We start from the raw sequence: 18,864 nt of genomic DNA, 5'->3' as shown, positions 1-18,864 counted from the left end.
TACTCTGACCGAGGTTGTTCCTTTAGTGGTTTCCGGGGCCTCCAGGAGCGCTGTACTAGGCAGCCTGACAGGTCGGCCAGCCAGCACCAACAGGAACCGCACAAATAGTCCCATAAGGGTTTCTTCCAGTCCCCAGCCTCAGAACGGAAGGAACAGTGACATGCTATCCAGATTCGCAGTTCCCCAGTGGTGGGCAGGCTTGCCCTTCATTTTCAGTCCTGGTTGGCAAGGTCTCGCAGACTCATGGATTCTCTCAGTGGTTTCCTGAGACTTCCGCCTAACGATACCTCCATATCCGCTTCCCCACACCCTCATCCTGCAGATTGGGACGGCAAATCTTCTGGCGGAGATCCGCTCACTCATAGCGAGCCAGGCAGTTGAGGATGTCCCAACCTCACAGCGATGTACAGGTTTCTACTTCTGCATCTTGCCATACAGAGAAAGAACCAGGCTGGCCTGAGACTTGTACTGGAATTTTTAGCTTTGAACCTTTCCCTACCCCTTCAAAAGGTCAAGATGGTTACTCCTTTACTGATAGCGGAGACCCTGTGTGGGGGAGACTGGCTGTGCTCCCTGGATCTGAAGGATGCTTACCTGCATGTCCCTATTTGTGAGCCCCATCGTTCCTTCCTATGTTTCAGGATAATGGGCTTTCATTTCCAATACAAGGTCCTCCCATTTGGCCTCAATTCGGCCCGAGGGTCTTTACAAGGCTAATGAATGCAGTGGCAGTGCTGCTCAGAGCAGAAGGCCACCACCTTTATCCATACCTTGACGACTGGCTTGTACGAGCGGAGTCGCCCGAGGGAGTCAGCGCACGGCAGCGATCCTTATGCGCATGCTTTACGAATTGGGGTTCTCCATCAACCTCAAGAAATCACTTATTTCCCACTGAGTCATTAACATTCTTGGGGCTAATTTGGGATACGAGCTGGAGAGGATCTTCCCCTCCGAGGAGAAGATCACAGCAATCAAGAAGGCCACGGGGTATTTCCTCAGCAGACCAGTAGCTTCTGCATGGTGGTACCAACACATGCTGGGAAGAATGACGGCTTGTCTACTGGCGGTGCCACACACAAGGCTCAAAATGAGGCTGCAGCTACATTTTTCAGCATCTTGGAATCAGGAAACAGGCTCTCAAGCGGCCCTAGTCAGCATACCACTGCACCGTTCATGGTGGAGGACAAAGGCCAAACTGTTAGTGGGCAGGCTATTCAGACAGCCACTATCCATTACCACAGACTCATCCCTGGAGGAATGGGGGGGGAGGGCTACCCTGGACAACCAGTGTCCACAGAATCTGTCGAAACGGAAGAACTAGAAAACATCAACTGGCTCAAGATGGCCATTTGGCTTGCTATCAAAGCGTTCCTCCCCATTGTCAGCAACAAGTCCGTTTGCATTCAGGCAGACAGCTCCACATGCATGCTTTACATTAACAAGCAGGGCGGTACCAGATCTCCTATCCTCTGCAGGCTGTCCATCGACATATGGGAGTGCGCACTGTCAAATAATATTTACCTATCACCAGTCCACCTCCTGGGGAATCCAACCTGGAGGCGGACAGACTCAGCAGGCTGGGGGTTGACAACTACAAGTGGAAGTTGAACAAGGGTGTCCTGAGGGAAATGTATCAATTGGGGCCACCCTCAGCTAGACCTATTCGATACCCTGAGCAACAGGAGATGGCAACAGTTTGCGTCTTGGATGGGACAAGGCAGAGGTTCTCTTTGGGGTGCATTGCAGATTCAGTGGAACGACATGTGAGCATATGCTTTTTCCCAAACCCTGTTGATTCACAGGGTCATCTGCAAGGTCAAGGAGTTGCGGAGCCTTCATCTCATCGTGATAGCACCACAGTGGCCAGCCAGACCTTGGTTCTCGGAACTCCTCCGATTGTCGGATCAACCTCCAGTCCCCCTTCCATTGGGACCAGTACCCCTACTATCCCAGCAGGAGGGTAGTGGTTCATCCCGCTCTGCAGAAGTTGGCACTAGCAGCTTGGTTCCCGGACATGTCACCTTAAAACGTCTGCACTTGTCACAGGACAACTTGGCTATCATTCAAGGGGCAAGAAGCAGCTCTGCCAGGCAAGCAAATGGACCATGTTCTGTCACTGGGCCAAGTCTAACGAGGTAAATCCTCTGGCATGCACACTAGACCATGTGCTGTCTTTCTCTGTTCATCTGGTGCATTCAGGTGTGCAGGTAAACTGTCATTTATCTGGCTTACTAAAACTCTCGAGATAACCTCTTCTCCTCCTCCTCGTCCAATCCGGTGGTCAAAAAGCACTTGGCGGGTCTGACCAGACTGTATCCCCCTGTCAAGCGACCGCACCCAGTCTGGGACCTTGACGTGTTGCTGGCCACCCAGGTCCACAAGCCTTTCGAGCCCATGGCGTCTGCGGATATCGGGCTGGTTACGATAAAGACTGCTCTCCTGGTTGACCTTACCTCAGTGCGCAGGATCATGAGATACAGGTGCTAGTAGCATCAGAACCATATACCACATTTCACCTGGACATGGTGGTGTTAAGGACGCACCTTCATTTCTTCCAAAGGTCGTGCCATCTTTTAACCTCAATGAGGAGATAGTACTTCCAACTTTCTTTCCAAACCCGACGGATGAGGCACAGAAAGAGTTGCATGTGTGGATTTCAGACTTGCTCTGAGATTTTACCTGGACAGGACGAAGAACTTCTGCAAATCGAATGCCCTGCTAGTCACGTTCGGTGGGTCAAAGCCAGACGGCCAAGCATCCAAGGCGTCAATAGCAAGGTGGATGGTGATGGCTATCAAGGAAGCATACAAAGGGCAGCACATGTCTTTGCCAGCGAACATGCACATCCACGGGTGTGGCCTTCTAAAGACCAGTTCCATGGAAGATGATCAGCAAGGCGGCTACTTGGGCTTCTTCATCAGGCTTCTGCAAGCACTACTGCTTGGGCGCCAGCACCAGATCACAAGCAGCATTTGTCCAGGCAGTTTTGAAAAACTTGTTCTCCTAGAGAAGCAACTCCTCCCCAGGGCTTCACTCAGTTGTAATTGCCCTTACACTAGGGAGGAAAGGGGAGGGGACTAACGTACTCCTAGTCCATAGTCCCTGTTCCTCCATACGGCCCACCATCCTTCCCCGTAATAAACCTTTGTCATTAGGCAATCGTAATATAGCCGATGCGTCAAAGGTGTCTGAGGAGTGGTGACGATGGTCGGAGTTAAAGGTGAGCCCCCGCGCGCATCTAAATATAAAGGGGAAGACAATTTTTCTGGTGAAAAAAGGTTCTGTTTCCTGTCCCTAGCGAGGGACGCCCCATATAGTATGGAGGAAAGGGGACTATGAACTAGGAGTACCTTAGTCACTAGGGTGAGTAAGATATAATTTAGTTAACACTTTCCAGCTACTAGAACGCCGCGTTGGCTTATCGCTTTTGATCTTCCCCATTTTTCCATCCCTCTTCCTCGTCTCAGTACTAAAGAAGGGAGGAAAAGGTGAATAAGGTTGTTGGTCAAGAACACCTGGGAATTCTTTATCTGCGTCGCAATAAGCCATACAGGCATGTTGCAAAGGCACATGGGTGTCATTAAGAATAACATCTGAAGGTTTATTTTCATTGTGTTTTCCTGCCTCTCTGGAGTTTCTCCTACCCTATGTGGTCCTGCTGCAGATAGCCACACCCAGGGTTAGAGTCGGGTAGCTTCTGCTTTTCCCTAGCCACATAAGAGAAGCTTCTTTCCCGAGAATCAGTGACGATGGCACTAGATTTGTCACCACTCCTAATACCACTCCTGTTAAGCGTGACCGGTTTGAGAAGAAGTACTGGGTTCCAGACTTGGTCCCTAGCTGCTTCATGTCCCAGTCCTTGTCTGACTCGTTGGTCTCGTCCGCTTTTAGAAAGAGGTCTTCAGACCCCTCTTCTTCGTTCTTGTTTCCTCTGGACCCAGAGGGTAAGAAGCTACATGCTGCAGGAAAAAGCACATTATCACTATGGCAGCTTCAACATTCGAGTCTGCCAACGCACTTTCCATCCTGTCAAGGTACGACAGCGAGTTATGGTATAGGTTTGTGCCCATCTTTTAATTCCTCCCTGAGGATAAGAAGACTGAAGCCTTGGCCCTGTTGCAGGAGGTGCCCTCCAACCACAAAAATGAATGTCACTCTTGATATTCCGGACTCCGGCTTTACCAGATGGGGACTGGTCTGCTCCTACAATACCTCCAATCCCTCGATTATGGGTTTGAATCTTAAGATGTCTGCTCTGGGTGAAGCTAAAGCCCTTTCCACCTCATTGGCTGAAGCAGAAAAGAACCAAAACATGGTGGATGGGATACAACCTCGATCCTCTCTGTGGTCTGTATGTGCAATTTTAGTGCTGTGAATTTTTTCATTACATTTACGTAGGGGAATTTCCAGTCTGACAGCAGGAAATATGCAAGCATGTGAATCTATGGAACATACAAATGCTAGAGAACTACAGTTACAGGAAAGCAACTATTTCTTGTTATATGCAAAGGGCAAGAATCCATTTCCAAAAGCCAAGTGAATGGTGTGTGATCTGTTGATCTGGCCCTTCCAATCATGAAATAATTTTTGGTTGTGTTATTTTTTAACATATGTGCCATTATCCAGAGAGCCAATATGCACAAGGCATATGTCACGGGCCGATGTTCTTGATAAAGCATATGTGAACTTGTACACAACTTGGCGATCCTCCGCATAGTTGATGCATGCGAGATCAGAGTTCTCAAGTTCTAGGAGAAGAATAGTGTAGATGTTTGAGATGGAGTAGATCCTCAGGGTACTCCATATGTGAGGTTGCAGGGACATGGCCTGAAAGGGCAGGAGGGTCCAACTGCATGTACCTTTTTAATCTGATGGCCTTTAAACAGGATGTTGTGGCTGATAGTTTTGAAGGCAGCTAAGATGTCCACAAGATTGAGTGAACTAGATTAGTTGGCGTCTGGGTTATTTTTAAGGATGTCCTATATAGAACACTGGAATATGATACTCTCATTAATCTGTGTTGTGATTCGTAGAGGAGTTATTTGGTTTAGACATGTGGTTGTAACACTCCCATCATTCCTGTTAGACAGAAGATTACAAAAATATGCAATTATTTACTAGGCCTTTAGGATACACTGTAAGCAGTTAAGCGCCTAGGTAGGTTTTATCACACAACTACTATCATATCCGTATCCGTATCCGTATATGTATTCACTATTAGGGGTTCTGCTAACAGAACACCCAGCACTTTACCTCTGAAATAGCAAAGTCAGGGGCTTAACAGTATGTGTAGTAAAGTGTGTGAGAAAAATAGAACAAACAGTAATGTAAAACTAGTATGCACAGGTAGAAAATTAGGTAGACAACCCACGGCTTAACCCAAGTTAAGTTCTTACAATTTTATTTCCGAATCTTACCACTCTAGGGAAAGCCCAGTGAAGGTGGGGAATCCTTGACCAGAGCACCACCAACTTAGCCAGGAACGTGTAAAGGTTAGGACGTTCCACCCATACAAACCCACGGCCGGAGTTTGGTAATAGCTATGAAAACTGACCACCCTCATTTTGAGTTTCTTCAGCAACAACTTCAAGGTTTCTGGAATCCAATGGGCCCACTTCTATGCAGTGTCTGGTTGAGGTAGGTCCAGTGGATGTGGGTGCAGAGGTCACTTTCAGCTTCAAAATTGGGTTTGGCTAGTCCGCAGTACCAGACACTTGTGATAAGGTTCTGAAGACTGGACAGCTGGACACCCTTGGAAAAACAGGATGACAACCTTCACAGAATAGATAAACAGGGAGACCTGTAGGGTATGATGAAGACTGGTTGCAGCAGGAGTCACCATGCACAGCAGGCGACTGACGACCCTTGTGGTGTGCAGATAAAGGAGCAGGTCCTACACAACAGATTTTCAGTCAGGAAGACTGAAACTGCTGGGGCTGGCGTCTTGTTAACCAAGTTGAGGATCTGCACAATGCTAAGGATGCACTCGGAACAACGATGTCTGCATTGAGGTAGCCTAGGAGAAAACGTGTCCAGTCGACCGGGTGGTCCATGGGACACTTTCAAAGGCTCAGTAGGTATGATCCTCAAACAAGGGGGCATATGTTTTCTGCCACTAGTCCAGCAGTCGGAGCACAGACAAGGGCCTTCTAGAGATCAGTGATCAGTAGAGGAGCCAGGCTTCACAGAGACTTGGATGGAGGCAATGCTGGTCAGCTGCAACGTACACTTTTTCGTAGAAGTCTTGGCTTCAACAATCTCTTGAATGGCTGCAGGAGTCCTCCTTTTATCCAGGATCATGACTAAAGTTACACCAAGATCCACCAGTGGTAAGGACCTCTGCTACCAAAGCCTTGATCTCAACGCCTGTATAATTGTAGATTCGCTTATGCACAACACGATATCCCACCATAGTTTTGGCGCCATCTTGGGGATGGCATTCAGCAACATTTCCACACACCACTGGATAATGTGATATGTTGGATATAGCCAAAACCTTGCACATGTGCTGTTTGCATCGAGCACCACATTATTTAGAGGTAAGAAGTGCAGTTCTGAACTATCAATGAGGAAAAAATAAATTTGGTGAATTTTGCTCTACAAGACAAAGGGTCTCATGGCCGGAAAGTGCGCATCACATATAGGAAGATATTACAAATGTCAACAAGTCCTGTAGTTAACCTACATTTGCACTATATTGTTACCCTTCAAGACAAAGCTCTCCTCCACATAATGTTTCGCAGTTAGTTGGTCAATAATACATACAACCGCTCCATGTTGGAAAATACTTCAACTCCTTTATAAAGTATTCAAACTAAGATAAAATAGGATGGCTTTTTTAGAAATGTTTTAAATAGCCAAAACATGCAATATTTTTCGTTTTTGAATAACAGTAACAAACATTGCACAGGCTGCATTCATGGTCCTTGGTGTGGTCAAAACATGCAATATAAACTGTAGCAAATCTCATGCAAATGGTATCTCCTAAACGGAAAGAGGCCATGTACAAAGGAAATAAGTATTTGTGGCATGCGTCTGTTACTCTTGCGTCCCGTACCCTTTCTTCCATACTGCATGGGTGTCCCTTCCTAGGGGCGGGAGACGGAACCTTTTTAACCAGAAAAACCTTCTTACCCTTTAAATTTAGAGGCACACGGGTGCGGCCCTGGGAGCATGCGCTATCCTGATTCCGCCCACCGGCGCCACTCCCTAATCCCCTTTTCCGCATTGACGGGAATGGGCCGATTTTCACCAGCGCTCCTGGGTTTGGCCCTGCCATGTAATTCCAAGCGCTTTTCCCCGGATTATTCTTCTTTTTGTCTTTATTTGTCATTCAGGTACTTGGTCCTCCGGCGTCACGCACCTCCCCGGCGCATGTCGACTTCAGCAGGTGTCCAGCTGGCAAGGGGCTCTTCCCTACATCTGATCCCCACGCTCTTCGCCTCTGCTGCCTTGGCCTCGACCATGGCTGGGAAGGTTGTACCGCCTGTGACGCACTGACTCCATGCTCACTGAAGAACAGGCTAGCTATGCGAAGGGAGCTCTTCGATGGGTCGCCTCCAGAGTTCTTGAAGAAATTTGTCAAGCAGAGATCGAGGCCCAAGGGAGGGTCACTATTTTCCATCGCACCCCATAAGGGCGACACTTTCCTGAGGAAACGCCCAAGCGGGAGGAACCTTTCCGGTTCTTGTACCAGCATGCACACTGAGGCTAGTCCAGCTACCGGCCTCACGGGCGAGGGGTCGTCGCATCCTTCCGGAATCGGTGCTGAGGGACTGCAATGGTCTTTAACCGGGTGTACAACCGAGGGGCAACGACCTAGTACCGGCTCTATGTCCAAGGGGGCGTATGCGACATGTCCGGTGACAATGCAGAGGGCCACACACGCCTCATGCTCCACCACCAAGAGTCTTGGACGAGGCCGGGCCCAGGGAGCCATGCACCATGACTTTGGCACGCAGCTCGACAAAATGGCCGCTGTGCCAGACAACATAGCCGCTCGTCCGATGCCGCTCCTAGGAACAGAGCAGGCGGGTTAACGAGTTTCAAGGTGGGACTGGTGTCAACCAGGTACGTGGCCTACAGTTTATCCATCAGCAGCGCAGGGCAGGTTCCCCCTGCAACCCAGACAGAATGCGCTCCGGCCCCAGCATCCGCCAGCCACTCCGTCAATATATCCTGCCGCCTCTTCTGCCTCTGAAGACAGGTTCTTGGAAAGCTTCTTGGCACTGATGCAAACCCCTCAGATTCATTCCTCCCATGGCTTCGGTGCCACAGGCCCCGTGCAGCCCCCACTGCCCATGCTGGATCCTTCAATTCCGGCCCCCCTGCCTCCCCCAGTACAGGCGGTCCCGCACCAGCCTCCACAGCAGCCTCTAGTCTCCACACGGCAGCCTGTGGCACCCCTCCACCCGCTCCAGACCTGGACACACTGGTGGACCCGGATGAGGAGGAGGACCCTGACACGCTGTCGTCAGCAAAGGCCTTCCACGACAGGCTTGGCAGAATATTTGGCCCTTCCTCAACCCGAGGTAGAGCAGCCCGAGGAGGGGTTGTTGGTGGAAGTCTTCACTGTAAGACCCCCTACCAAAACAGGTATCGCGATGTAGGCGGAAGTCCTCACCGTAAGACCCCCTACCAAAACAGGTATCCCGATGTAGAAGGATGTTGTGGCACTGGCCAAGAAGGGGTGGCTCAAGCCACACTCAGCCCAACCTGTCAATCGGTGCCTCAATGCCAAGTAAAGACAGATGGAGGGGGATGCACTCTTGTTGTCGGCACACCCTCAACGGCACTCTTCAGTGATTGCTGCTGCATCACTCTACTCTAAGCCTCAGTTGTCCTCGGCCACCTGGTCCTTGACGCTGCTAGGCAAGGAGGAGAAGATTTTGGAGACGTACGGCGAGAAGCTGTACTCCAATGCCTCCCTGCATCATGCCAACGCGGATGCCATGCTAGCAGCCGCTAACCAATAGCTTTGGCGGGAAATGAGACTTCCTCCCGAAACCTCTGGTGCAGAGCCAGGCACGCTTCAAGCAGGTCTAGGAGAAGCCAGGCTGGTAACGCAGGACATCATGGCGTCCACTGTGGCCCACATCGATACCTCTGGCAGGCCATCTGCATCGCCACAGACATGAGAAGGATGGCCTGGCTTCGGGCTACTAAGTTGAACCCTGACGTCCAGGATTGCATATTGGACCTTCCGTTCGAGGGTAGTGACCTCTTTGACTCTACCACCGAGGAATTGGGTAAAAAGAACAGTTTACAGACTGTGAAATCTTTATCCATCCTGACAAAGGCCACGCCCCAGGCATACACCCAGTCGCATCAATGCTTTGACAAGGGGTGGGTGTTTGGCGTGTCTGGGGATTCCAGGAAAAGAGGTCGAGATAACTTGACCGCTCGCCGAGTCAGCACCGGTGCAAGCAACAGAAGGGGGGGGGGGCAAGGGATTCTTACAGTCCCCCTCCTCAGCAGCAGCCTCAGAAGGAAAAAAGGCATGACGCATCTCTTCAGGTCCACGTGTCTCCAGTGGGTGACAGGCTTGCCTCTCACGTGCATTTCTGGTGCCAGAACTTTGCGGACCCCTGGATCATATCTATAGTATCCATCGGGTACCGTCTACCGATACCTCCCTCTCCTCCCTCCTCCCATCCCACCGATTGGGACAGCAACTCTGTTGGCAGAGATCTGGTCACTCGTCCAGAGCCTAGCGGTGGAAGAAGTACTAGCCTCCCAGAGGGGATTGCGCTTCTATTTCGATGCTGGACTGCCCATGTGGGCGGTACAAAGACTGATATGCAAATGGATATTTCCCATCTGTGAAATGGATATTTCCCATCTGTGAAAGGTACAGTGAGCAAAAAGTGTGTGCTGCAAACTCTCATCTCAGAACAGGTTATCATGCCATGCTCTTTCTGGAGAGGATCGCTTGCTACCTTTTTTGAGGGATTACGCTTCTATTTCAGGATTTTCGCCATACATAAGAAGAACCAGGTTGGCCTGAGAGTTGTATTGGACCTATCCACCCTCAACCTCTCCAGAGATTCAAGATGGTTACGCCAGGACTCATTGCAGACACACTAGACAGGGGAGACTGGATATGCTCCCTGGATCTGAAGGACGCTTAATTACACATCCCGGTTTGGCAGCCACACCGCTCCTACCTACGCTTCAGGATCATGGGCCGTCATTTCCAGTACAATGTTCTACCCTTTGGCCTCAACTCAGCCACCAGGGTATTCACCAGACTCATGAATGCATTGGCAGCCCCCCTCAGGGCCACCATGTTTACCCGTACCTGTACGACTGGCTCGTCAGGGCGAGATCCCCGGAGGGAGTTACCCACACTTCCTCTGCGCATATGAACACACTCCACGACTTGGGGTTTACTATCAACCTCAGGAAGTCTCAGCTGCAGCCCACACAGAGCCTCGCCTTCCGGAGCCTAATCTGGGACAGGCGCTCCGAGAAGGTATTTCCCTCAGAGGACAAGATAACGGCCATCAAGAGGGCCACAACGCACTTCCTTACCAGCGCAGTGACCTCGGCTTGGTGGCGGTTCTTCTGGCCATGCCACGAGACCCCAGATGAGATTACAGCTGCACTTCACAGCCTCATGGACTCAGGAGAGGGGCTCCCAAGCCGAGCTGGTCAGCATGCCGCCTTCTCTCCACTCGGACCTCACTTGGTGATCCTAGGACTGCAACCTGCGGACGGGCAAGCCTGTCCGGCAGCCGCCCCCGCAGGTCACCATCACGACAGACTCCTCCCTAAAGGGCTGGGGAGCCACTCTGGGCAGCCACAGCGTCCAGAGTCTGGACCTGGGAGGGGTAGCAAATCAACTGGCTGGAGCTCAGGGCCATCTGGCTAGCCCTCAGAGCCTTCCCTTCCGCTCTTTGCGGGCAGGACCGCCCTGATCCAGACCGACAATTCCACCAGCATGTACTGTGTCAGCCAGCAGGGGGTACAAGGTCCCCTCCGCTGTTCAGCCTAGCCGTCAGCATGTGGGAATGGGCCCTGGAAACATCTACCTCACGGCTGTCCACATCCAGTGGGAGGCCAATTTGGAAGCGGACAGGCCCAGCAGACTGGGAGCAGACGATTACGAGTGGCAATTCAACGACCAGGTGCTGCAGGGGGTCTTCAACACATGGGGCCATCTATTTGCCTCCTGGAAGAACAGGAAGTGCCATCAGTTTGCATCTTGGCAGGGACGGGGCCCCGGCTCTCTGGGAGACGCTTTGCACTTTCAATGGGAAGGCATGACAGCCTATGCCTTTCCTCCCACAACCCTGATCCCCAGGGTACTCGACAAGATAAAGGAAGCTTATCACCTCAGCATCATCTTGATAGCTCCTTGGTGGCCGGCGGGACCGTGGTTCTCCAAATTGCTCAGCCTCACAGACTAACCATTCGCCTTCCGCTGGGTCCAGCACACCACCTGTCCCAGCAGGGGGGCAGGGTTCTCCACCACGCTCCTCAGAAAATATCCCTTGCAGCGTGGTTCCTGAGCTGATCACCCTCAAGCACCTGAACCTATTACAGGCAAACCTGGAGATCATCCAGGGCGCTTGGAACAAGGCCACCAGGAGCCAATATGAGAGTAAATGAAGAGGGTTCTGTCACTGGGTGGACTCTGACACTCAGGCTTACAGGTGGACGCATGTCGCACCTATCTGGCAGCCATAGGGGCCTACAGAAATTTGTAGGAGGAGGTCTTCTCCGCTCGTCCATCCTGATAGTCACAAAACATCTGCCAGGCTAGTCCAGGCTTTACCCACCTATCAAGAAGCCACACCCAATGTGGGACCTCAATGTGGTGTTGGGCGCCTTGGCACACAAACTATTCGAGCCAATGGCGTCCGCGGACATCAGGCTGGTCACCATTAAGACCGCTCTGCTAGTAGGACTCGCCTCCGCTCGGAGAGTCGGCGAGATCCTGCCTCTGGTGGCATCAAAAGCCTAAACCACTTTCCATAGAGATAAGGTGGTCCTGCGGACTCACCCGGCGTTCCTACCTAAGGTACCCTACGCTTTCCATCTAAACGAGGAAATAGTCTTACCTACATTCTTCGCTGGCCCCAAAGACGAGGCTCAGAGTGTATTGCACTGTCTGGATGTCAGACGCGCTCTGAAATTGTATCTGGACAGGACCAAGGGATTCCTCAAGTCAGACACTTTTTGTCACCTTTGGGGGCTCCAGACACAGTTATCAGGCATCCAAGGCTTCTATTGCATGATGGATGGCTGCGGAGGAGGCCAACCAACATGCACGCTCACATGGTCAGAGCCAAGGCCATCGCATTCCAGCGGCAGGTTCCGTGGCAGGTCATAAGCAGGTCGGCCACCTGGGCCACCCCTTCGGCTTTCTGTAAGCAATACTGTTTGGACGCCGGCTCCAAGTCAGACGCGGCCTTCGGACAGGAGTTTCTAAGGAACTTGTTTGCTTAAGGAGGTTCTCCTCTCCATATTGGGGCTACATTCAGTTGTAATCGCCAATGCAGTATGGAGGAAAGGGGAAGGGATGTAAGAGTAATTATAAGTTACTCACCTTAGTTACTAACATACTCTTAGTCCTTAGTCCCCTTTCCTCCAGATGTCCCTCCATCCTCCCCCTTAATAATACTGGTGTCATTAGGCAATGTTAAATATTGTCGACGCGTCAAGGGGGACTGAGGAGTGGCGCCAGTGGGAGGAGTGAGGGTAGCGCATGCTCCCAAGGCCGCACTCCCACGCGCGCCTCTAAATTTAAAGGGGAAGAAGGTTTTTCTGGTGAAAAAGGTTCCATCTACCGAGCCTAGGAAGGGACGCCCATGCAGTATGAGGAAAGGGGACTAAGAGTTTGTTAGTCACTGCAGTGAGTAACTTGTAATTAAGTTTACAATAATTAAACCAAACCAACTGGTCCTACCCAGATGTAACACTCTGTTCCTTTCCCACTTGCCTCGCCTGCCCATTCTACCATGAAACCCCAGGTAATGCAATGCAAATATCTCCTACTTCTTCCCCCTGCCTGTCGGTATTTGTGACAGTGTGCAAATACGAGGATTGGGGGTGTTTGTTAAGATGTTTTACTACTTAATCAAAAGAGCTGAGCAATAGAACAGTCAGCAAGTGTACATTCGTCATGATTGATTCTGCTCCCTTAGACTGATCGTGACTAACTTTTGGTAAAAAAATAACTAAGAATGTTGTTCACCGATTTTAAATTAATCAATTTGTTATGAATCTCCGAAACAGACCGGATACTACTTACATTTAAAAGCCTGGTAGCTGCAAAATTGTTGGTACATCGCCATTTCCTCTTCGCTCTCTTATTTGAAGGACGAACCTCTACATTTAAAGGGAAAATATTTTCGGGTTTTGGAGGGAGTATCCGACTTTGTAATTGATGTTTTACAGACAAGGCAAGAGTTCATTTTCTGATCCTTTCTTTTCAAGCCTCAACTGTGTTGCTATATTTTCCCCCTAATAGATATGTCCCAATTCTTGGAGTTAATTGCTTTAAATGCTTTACTTTACTTAAAACTATTTAACAAAGCAGCTAGGACTTAAAAAGTGTTGTAACTTTTGACACCCGTTTCACATGATGTAAATGAAATATTGACTCATCGGTGTCACATGGTTAGGATCCATGTTATTTTAAAGTTTATTTAAAATGAAAGCCTTCATTTTTGCTCATTATTTATTCATTTTTCTTTAAAGAACTGCACTTCAAATCCTACAAATGACATCTTGGAGAGAGTAAACCATCTTGGTAAAATTTTTAAAGAAAGGTTTGCTGAAGCAGTTGGTCAAGGTTGTGCTGAAATTGGGTTTGAGGTAATTTGATGCATTCATTATTGTTGTTTAAATGTATTCAGTTGATTTGCTATACACACTGACCATATACACAAGGCATTTTATGAAAGCACTATTGTTTACATTTGTGGCCAAATCAAATAGAACCTTGGGCTTGTTAGGGAAAAAGGTTTAGACAGTACTGACCTGTTTGCCACCCACTGCTACAGCTCTCTCCACGGTGCCCTGTGAAATTTGGTGGCATCAGACTGAGTCTCCTGTGTCAGGAAAGGGTAACATGAAAAGTACATGTGCATAATGACTCAATAGGTGCATACAAACACCGATTCCAGAGTACAATCATATAGCAGAAGCTAGAAGTGTGAGGAGACGTACACAACTGGAACACAGTTCAAAAGCAAAGCTATGTATATGTGTGTGTGGCGGAGGGGGAGACAAGTTTCTGGTTGTGAACACGCAGAATGGAGATAGGAAGTTTAACTTTCAGGCCAAAGATATTTGGCATCATCAGAAGACTGTTGAGGACCAGACAGGAGTGTAGGCAACAAGTGCAGCAGTATGCATGCATCCAAAGGCTAAAGCTCTAGGTGGGTAGACCAATACCGAGCAGGAAGCCTTGGTTGTTTGGCTGCCAATACCAAGTCAAGATTAGGCTTTCAATGAGACCATGGCGTTCGGTCTGTACCAGGTGTGCAAGCATTTCACAGAGCTACACTAATACTGGGGTTACACAGGTGTTGGAGGTGGTTCAACAAGTCAGTTGAGATAGTCAAGACTATCCAAGGCAAATACAGTTTAATTTTTTTGGGTGTTTTCTTTAAACCTTTATTTATTAAAGCACTTGCTTAAAATGATGCATAATCATTACACACTAGTTTGAAAAGCATCAGCATTGTCCATTTCCCATGTATAAACAGGTGATCAGAAATGTACATATGGAGAAAGATAAAATGTTAAACAACAAAGAGCACTACACACTGAACAATGCGACACATGTCATTGTGGACGAAACTACCGCCCTCGGGGAGTCGGATACATTGAATAGTCCCAAGCCTGTAGTCCATCCTTGGTCTATGTGGGATTATCCAGTTTTCCAGTTTGCGTGTAAGATGGTCCCTGAAGGGCTGCCATGTCTCTATGGTGGGTCGCTACCAGCTGCATAGCAGGCCAGTGTTATTCTGCATCATTGGCCCATGTCATGGCTCGCAACCACTAGTCCGTAGTAGGTAAAGAAGGGCGTGATCAATGTAATAACAGACATTGCACTGCGAATACCAAACTTAAACCCACTAGCATATGCACACGTCCAATCTAACCATCAAATATGTGAAAAGGGCATTGCATGGGAGTAGCATCCAACCTGTAACCAGTCATATTTGTAAGCATAGTACATACATCCCTCCAATACTTATCCAGTGTAGGGCATCCCCACACCATATGGTAATATCCTGCATCACCATCATATCTCGTGCAGCAACCAGTGTTTGTAGGGGCAAAGAGCATCCGGTCGGGCAGGGGTATAGTGGTATCTGTGCAACACCTTTAGTTGAATGAGATGAAACCGGGCATTATAAGAGACCTCCCGTGTCTGTGCGTACATTTCACTCCATATCTCCTTGTTAGGCAGAATCCTGTGCAGTGCCCTTGGGGACCACTACACACAATTAAGAATACAAGTGGTAATACAAGTTCACCTTTGGTACAAGCCCGTACTACACTGTTAGTGGTAGCAGTAGCGGAGCAGCCAGACTTATCTCAAGAGCAACTGAACAGTAGTAGAAATTACACAAAGGACCACAATTACTGTGACTCAAGGAAACACTGGGCCTCATTACGATATGGGCGGTAAGGGATTACGGGCACCGGTAAGGGCACTGGTGCCGGTAATCCCTTACCGCCCTACTACGAGTTCCCATTGCGGGTCCTTTCTTAATGCCTGGTTTTATCAGGCATTAAGGAAGGGACCCGCAAAGGGATACCGGGGTCAATAACGGTACCGCAATGTGCGGTACCGTTATTGCCGCCTTCCCCCTTCCCATTGAGCCCTATGGGGGCTCAAATGGAAATGGGGAATTACCGGTCCCGCCGACCTTGGAATGGACCAGTAATTGCTCCATTCACCAGGCCAGAGTTGGAACGAGTTTGGAGGCAGCCATGCCGCAAATAGCGGCATGGTTACCGCCAAACTCGTAATGAGGCCCACTGACTAAAGGTTTTTGGTTAAAGTAAAAGTACATTTATTTCTAAACCATCTGTTTGCAAAACACTTCACTTATAATAAAGTAAAACCACACGTAAAATACACTACACACAATCAATTCTCTTTGTGCAGAACAACTCAAGGTAAGTACCTCATGGTTTGATGGGCCGGTGTTGTGAAACAAGACGTTACCGGGAATACATATGCGATCACTTTTTGACAGTAATGACAGTTCGGTCTTATGAAAGATACGCGTATCCGCGGAAAGAAATGTTACTGGGGTGAAAACACACTTAGCACCTGAGTTAACAAAAGTGATTTTTGCCCCCAACTCTTAGGCAATACTTTTGGCAAGGCAGACAGAATCAGAGAACACTTGTTGACAGGAAAATAAGTCAATAGGCCTGGGCCAAAGTCAAGTGGAACCCGGTTCCTGTTGTCGAGGATCACACAGTCACAGTTCAAGATTCAACGTTGCCAGGAGTACTTGGATATTGTCAACAAAGGAAGCAAACGTTATCCCCACCAAGCTCAAGGGAAGAAGACTCCGGACTGGATCTTCTCTGATCGTTGAAGGGAAGGTAGCTCAGGATTGCAGCAGGGCTTCACCGGGACGGGGTAGTTGCAGCAGCCGTCATTCTCTCTGCTTCGCTTCGGTTCCTTGTAGTTCCAGTGGCGACTCTGACTTCTAGCCCAAGAGACCTGCCTTTTATGCGAAAAACCCCCCTTCACACAGCCTGGCTGTCAATCACCCAGCAGAGGGGTTGTCCAGCCTGGACAACTACCCTGTCCAATCATGACAAAGTGCGACTTGGGTTTCCTAGGATACCATGTGCGGGGGTGACTACACCCCTCCCTCACATTCACCCCACCTAGACACCCAGGCACCTCGAGGAGGGCTTCTGAGCAGAAGCCCGCCAAAAGACAGTGAACAAAGAAGGCAAACCTAGTTTGCAGCACAAAGTAAAACACAAGAAGGACTTTAACAAAAAGAAATGGCGAATAAACCCAGCAAAGAACAGTACCACGGGTATCGAATATAATCGCGGTAGAAAAGTTAGGGTAGATACCACTGCCACCAGCCAAGTCTAAATGTTAAAAAGAGCTAAACAATGCTCTAGGAGGTACAGATAAAAAGGGATACGAATTAACCCTTTCCAGTACTCCATGGAAGATGGGGTGTACTGGATCTGTGGTAGTTTGACCCTTTTCTGGGGGACAGTAGTCGCCTCAGAAATGGAGTCGGGGGAAGTCTCAAAGACAACCTTGTGTCACGACACTGAAGGTGCTGTGTGACACACAAAAAGAAGGGGGCTACTGAAGTGGTGTACTTCAGAGTCCACAATCACAAAAACGGGTAGAAACATATAGCAAAACACAGGTAAGAGTAGGGAAAAAGCTCTCACTCTTACCAAGTGGAAAAAAATAAACTCCAGGAGTCCAGCAAAGCTGCTGGGGGATTCACTAGGTGAGGGAAATTAGCCATTGATAAGAATTCTGAGTCAACCCTCTTATGCTGAAAAAGCTATGAAGCAGAATCATTACCCCCTAGATTGTGTAGAATATGTGGTGTAAACGCTATTCCTGCCCCAATTCCTCACCAGCCCCTTACATCCAGTGTAAGAACAACATTTGAACTTTGTGGTGCTCTATATAAAGCATCAACTTCCGCCGCTTAACCGGGTCGCCAAGCCCTCTCACGTTCCAGCTTATGTACACAAGTTCATCCATCCCCACGAGCCGGTAGTCGGTGGAGCTGCGTTTATGCCAGCACCGAAATATTTTCAAGGAACTTGGGGTTGGTCACCCTAAGTTACCTGGGGGCAACCAGACGTGGGCTCCCTGCTCACTGTGCTTAGAGAGGCACAGCTTCACCTCACTGATGATGCCCAACAAGGCTGAAATACGTGTATGGGGTTGCTGGTGGTACTCTTGTTCAGAGAGGAATTGCCATAGTATTTCGGTGCTGGACTGCCCATGTGGCCGGGACAAAGACTGATATGCAAATGGGTATTTCTCCTCTGTGAAAGGTACAGTGAGTAAAAAGCGTGTGCTGCAAACTCTCATCTCAGAACATGTTATCTTGCCTTGTTCTTTCTGGACAGCAGCGCCTGCTACTTTTATAAAAATAAATCAGAGATCATTGGAATCTCTGGGGGAGTATGGGTGTGCTAAGTGTAAGAGTGCTTTGGTCCTGTGCCAGATTTGCCTTCCCAGGTTTGCTAGCAGCTTAGGAGGTCTTGGGGCACCCAAATGAGTTCATTCAGCCGCAGCGTGGTAACTAGCTGCTGCAGCAAAGTAGTTTCAGCTGTGACATCGTCTTATAACCATCTGGCCACAAAACTAAGTTGAGCCACTAAGTAATATTTCTCTAGATCCCGGAGCTGAATACCACCCAACCTATTGGGCAGGGGCAGTGTGGACAGTGCCATCCTATGTCTGCCCGTCTTCCATAGGAACCCTCGGAATATTGTCTCGAGCAGACGAAACAAGGGGGGGCCTTAATATAATAGTACGCATTCTGAAAACAATAAAGAAATCTGGGAGGAACAATCATTTTGATGATTGATGCCCTACCCATCATAGATGAGGTAAGTTTGGACCAAAAGCCAATTGACTTGCGTAAGGCCCGGAGCGAAACTCCAGTGTTATGTTCATGCATTAGTTCCTGGGTGTGCATTATGTTGACATAGAGATACTGAAATGAGGTAAGTTGCCACTGGATACCTACTGCAGGCAGGTCCTCAATGTTCCTGCCCCTTAAGTCTGCCAACGGGAAAAGACAGGACTTTTGTCTGCTGAACTGTATACCACAGACCCTGGAGTAATTATCCAGGACCTCCATCATGCTCGGCATGTTC

The 18,864-nt window shown here is 49.0% G+C and overlaps 1 protein-coding gene across 3 annotated transcripts in view; it reads left to right on the top strand.

Annotated features, from left to right (window-relative positions):
- Positions 1–18,864, top strand: part of RB1 (RB transcriptional corepressor 1) — a 2,466,185-nt gene that overhangs the window by 898,318 nt on the left and 1,549,003 nt on the right. For all 3 annotated transcript variants that reach the window (XM_069639386.1, XM_069639387.1, XM_069639388.1), the window contains exon 13: positions 13,708–13,824. In XM_069639386.1, the coding sequence (XP_069495487.1) occupies positions 13,708–13,824 (117 nt within the window). The remainder of the gene's footprint in view (positions 1–13,707; positions 13,825–18,864) is intronic.

The sequence above is a fragment of the Ambystoma mexicanum genome, chromosome 7q, assembly GCF_040938575.1.
Source record: "Ambystoma mexicanum isolate Mex_15411 chromosome 7q, UKY_AmexF1_1, whole genome shotgun sequence".
Taxonomy (NCBI): Eukaryota; Metazoa; Chordata; class Amphibia; order Caudata; family Ambystomatidae; genus Ambystoma; species Ambystoma mexicanum.
The sequence above is the reverse complement of the archived record's forward strand: the minus strand, read 5'-3'. Positions and strand labels throughout refer to the sequence as shown.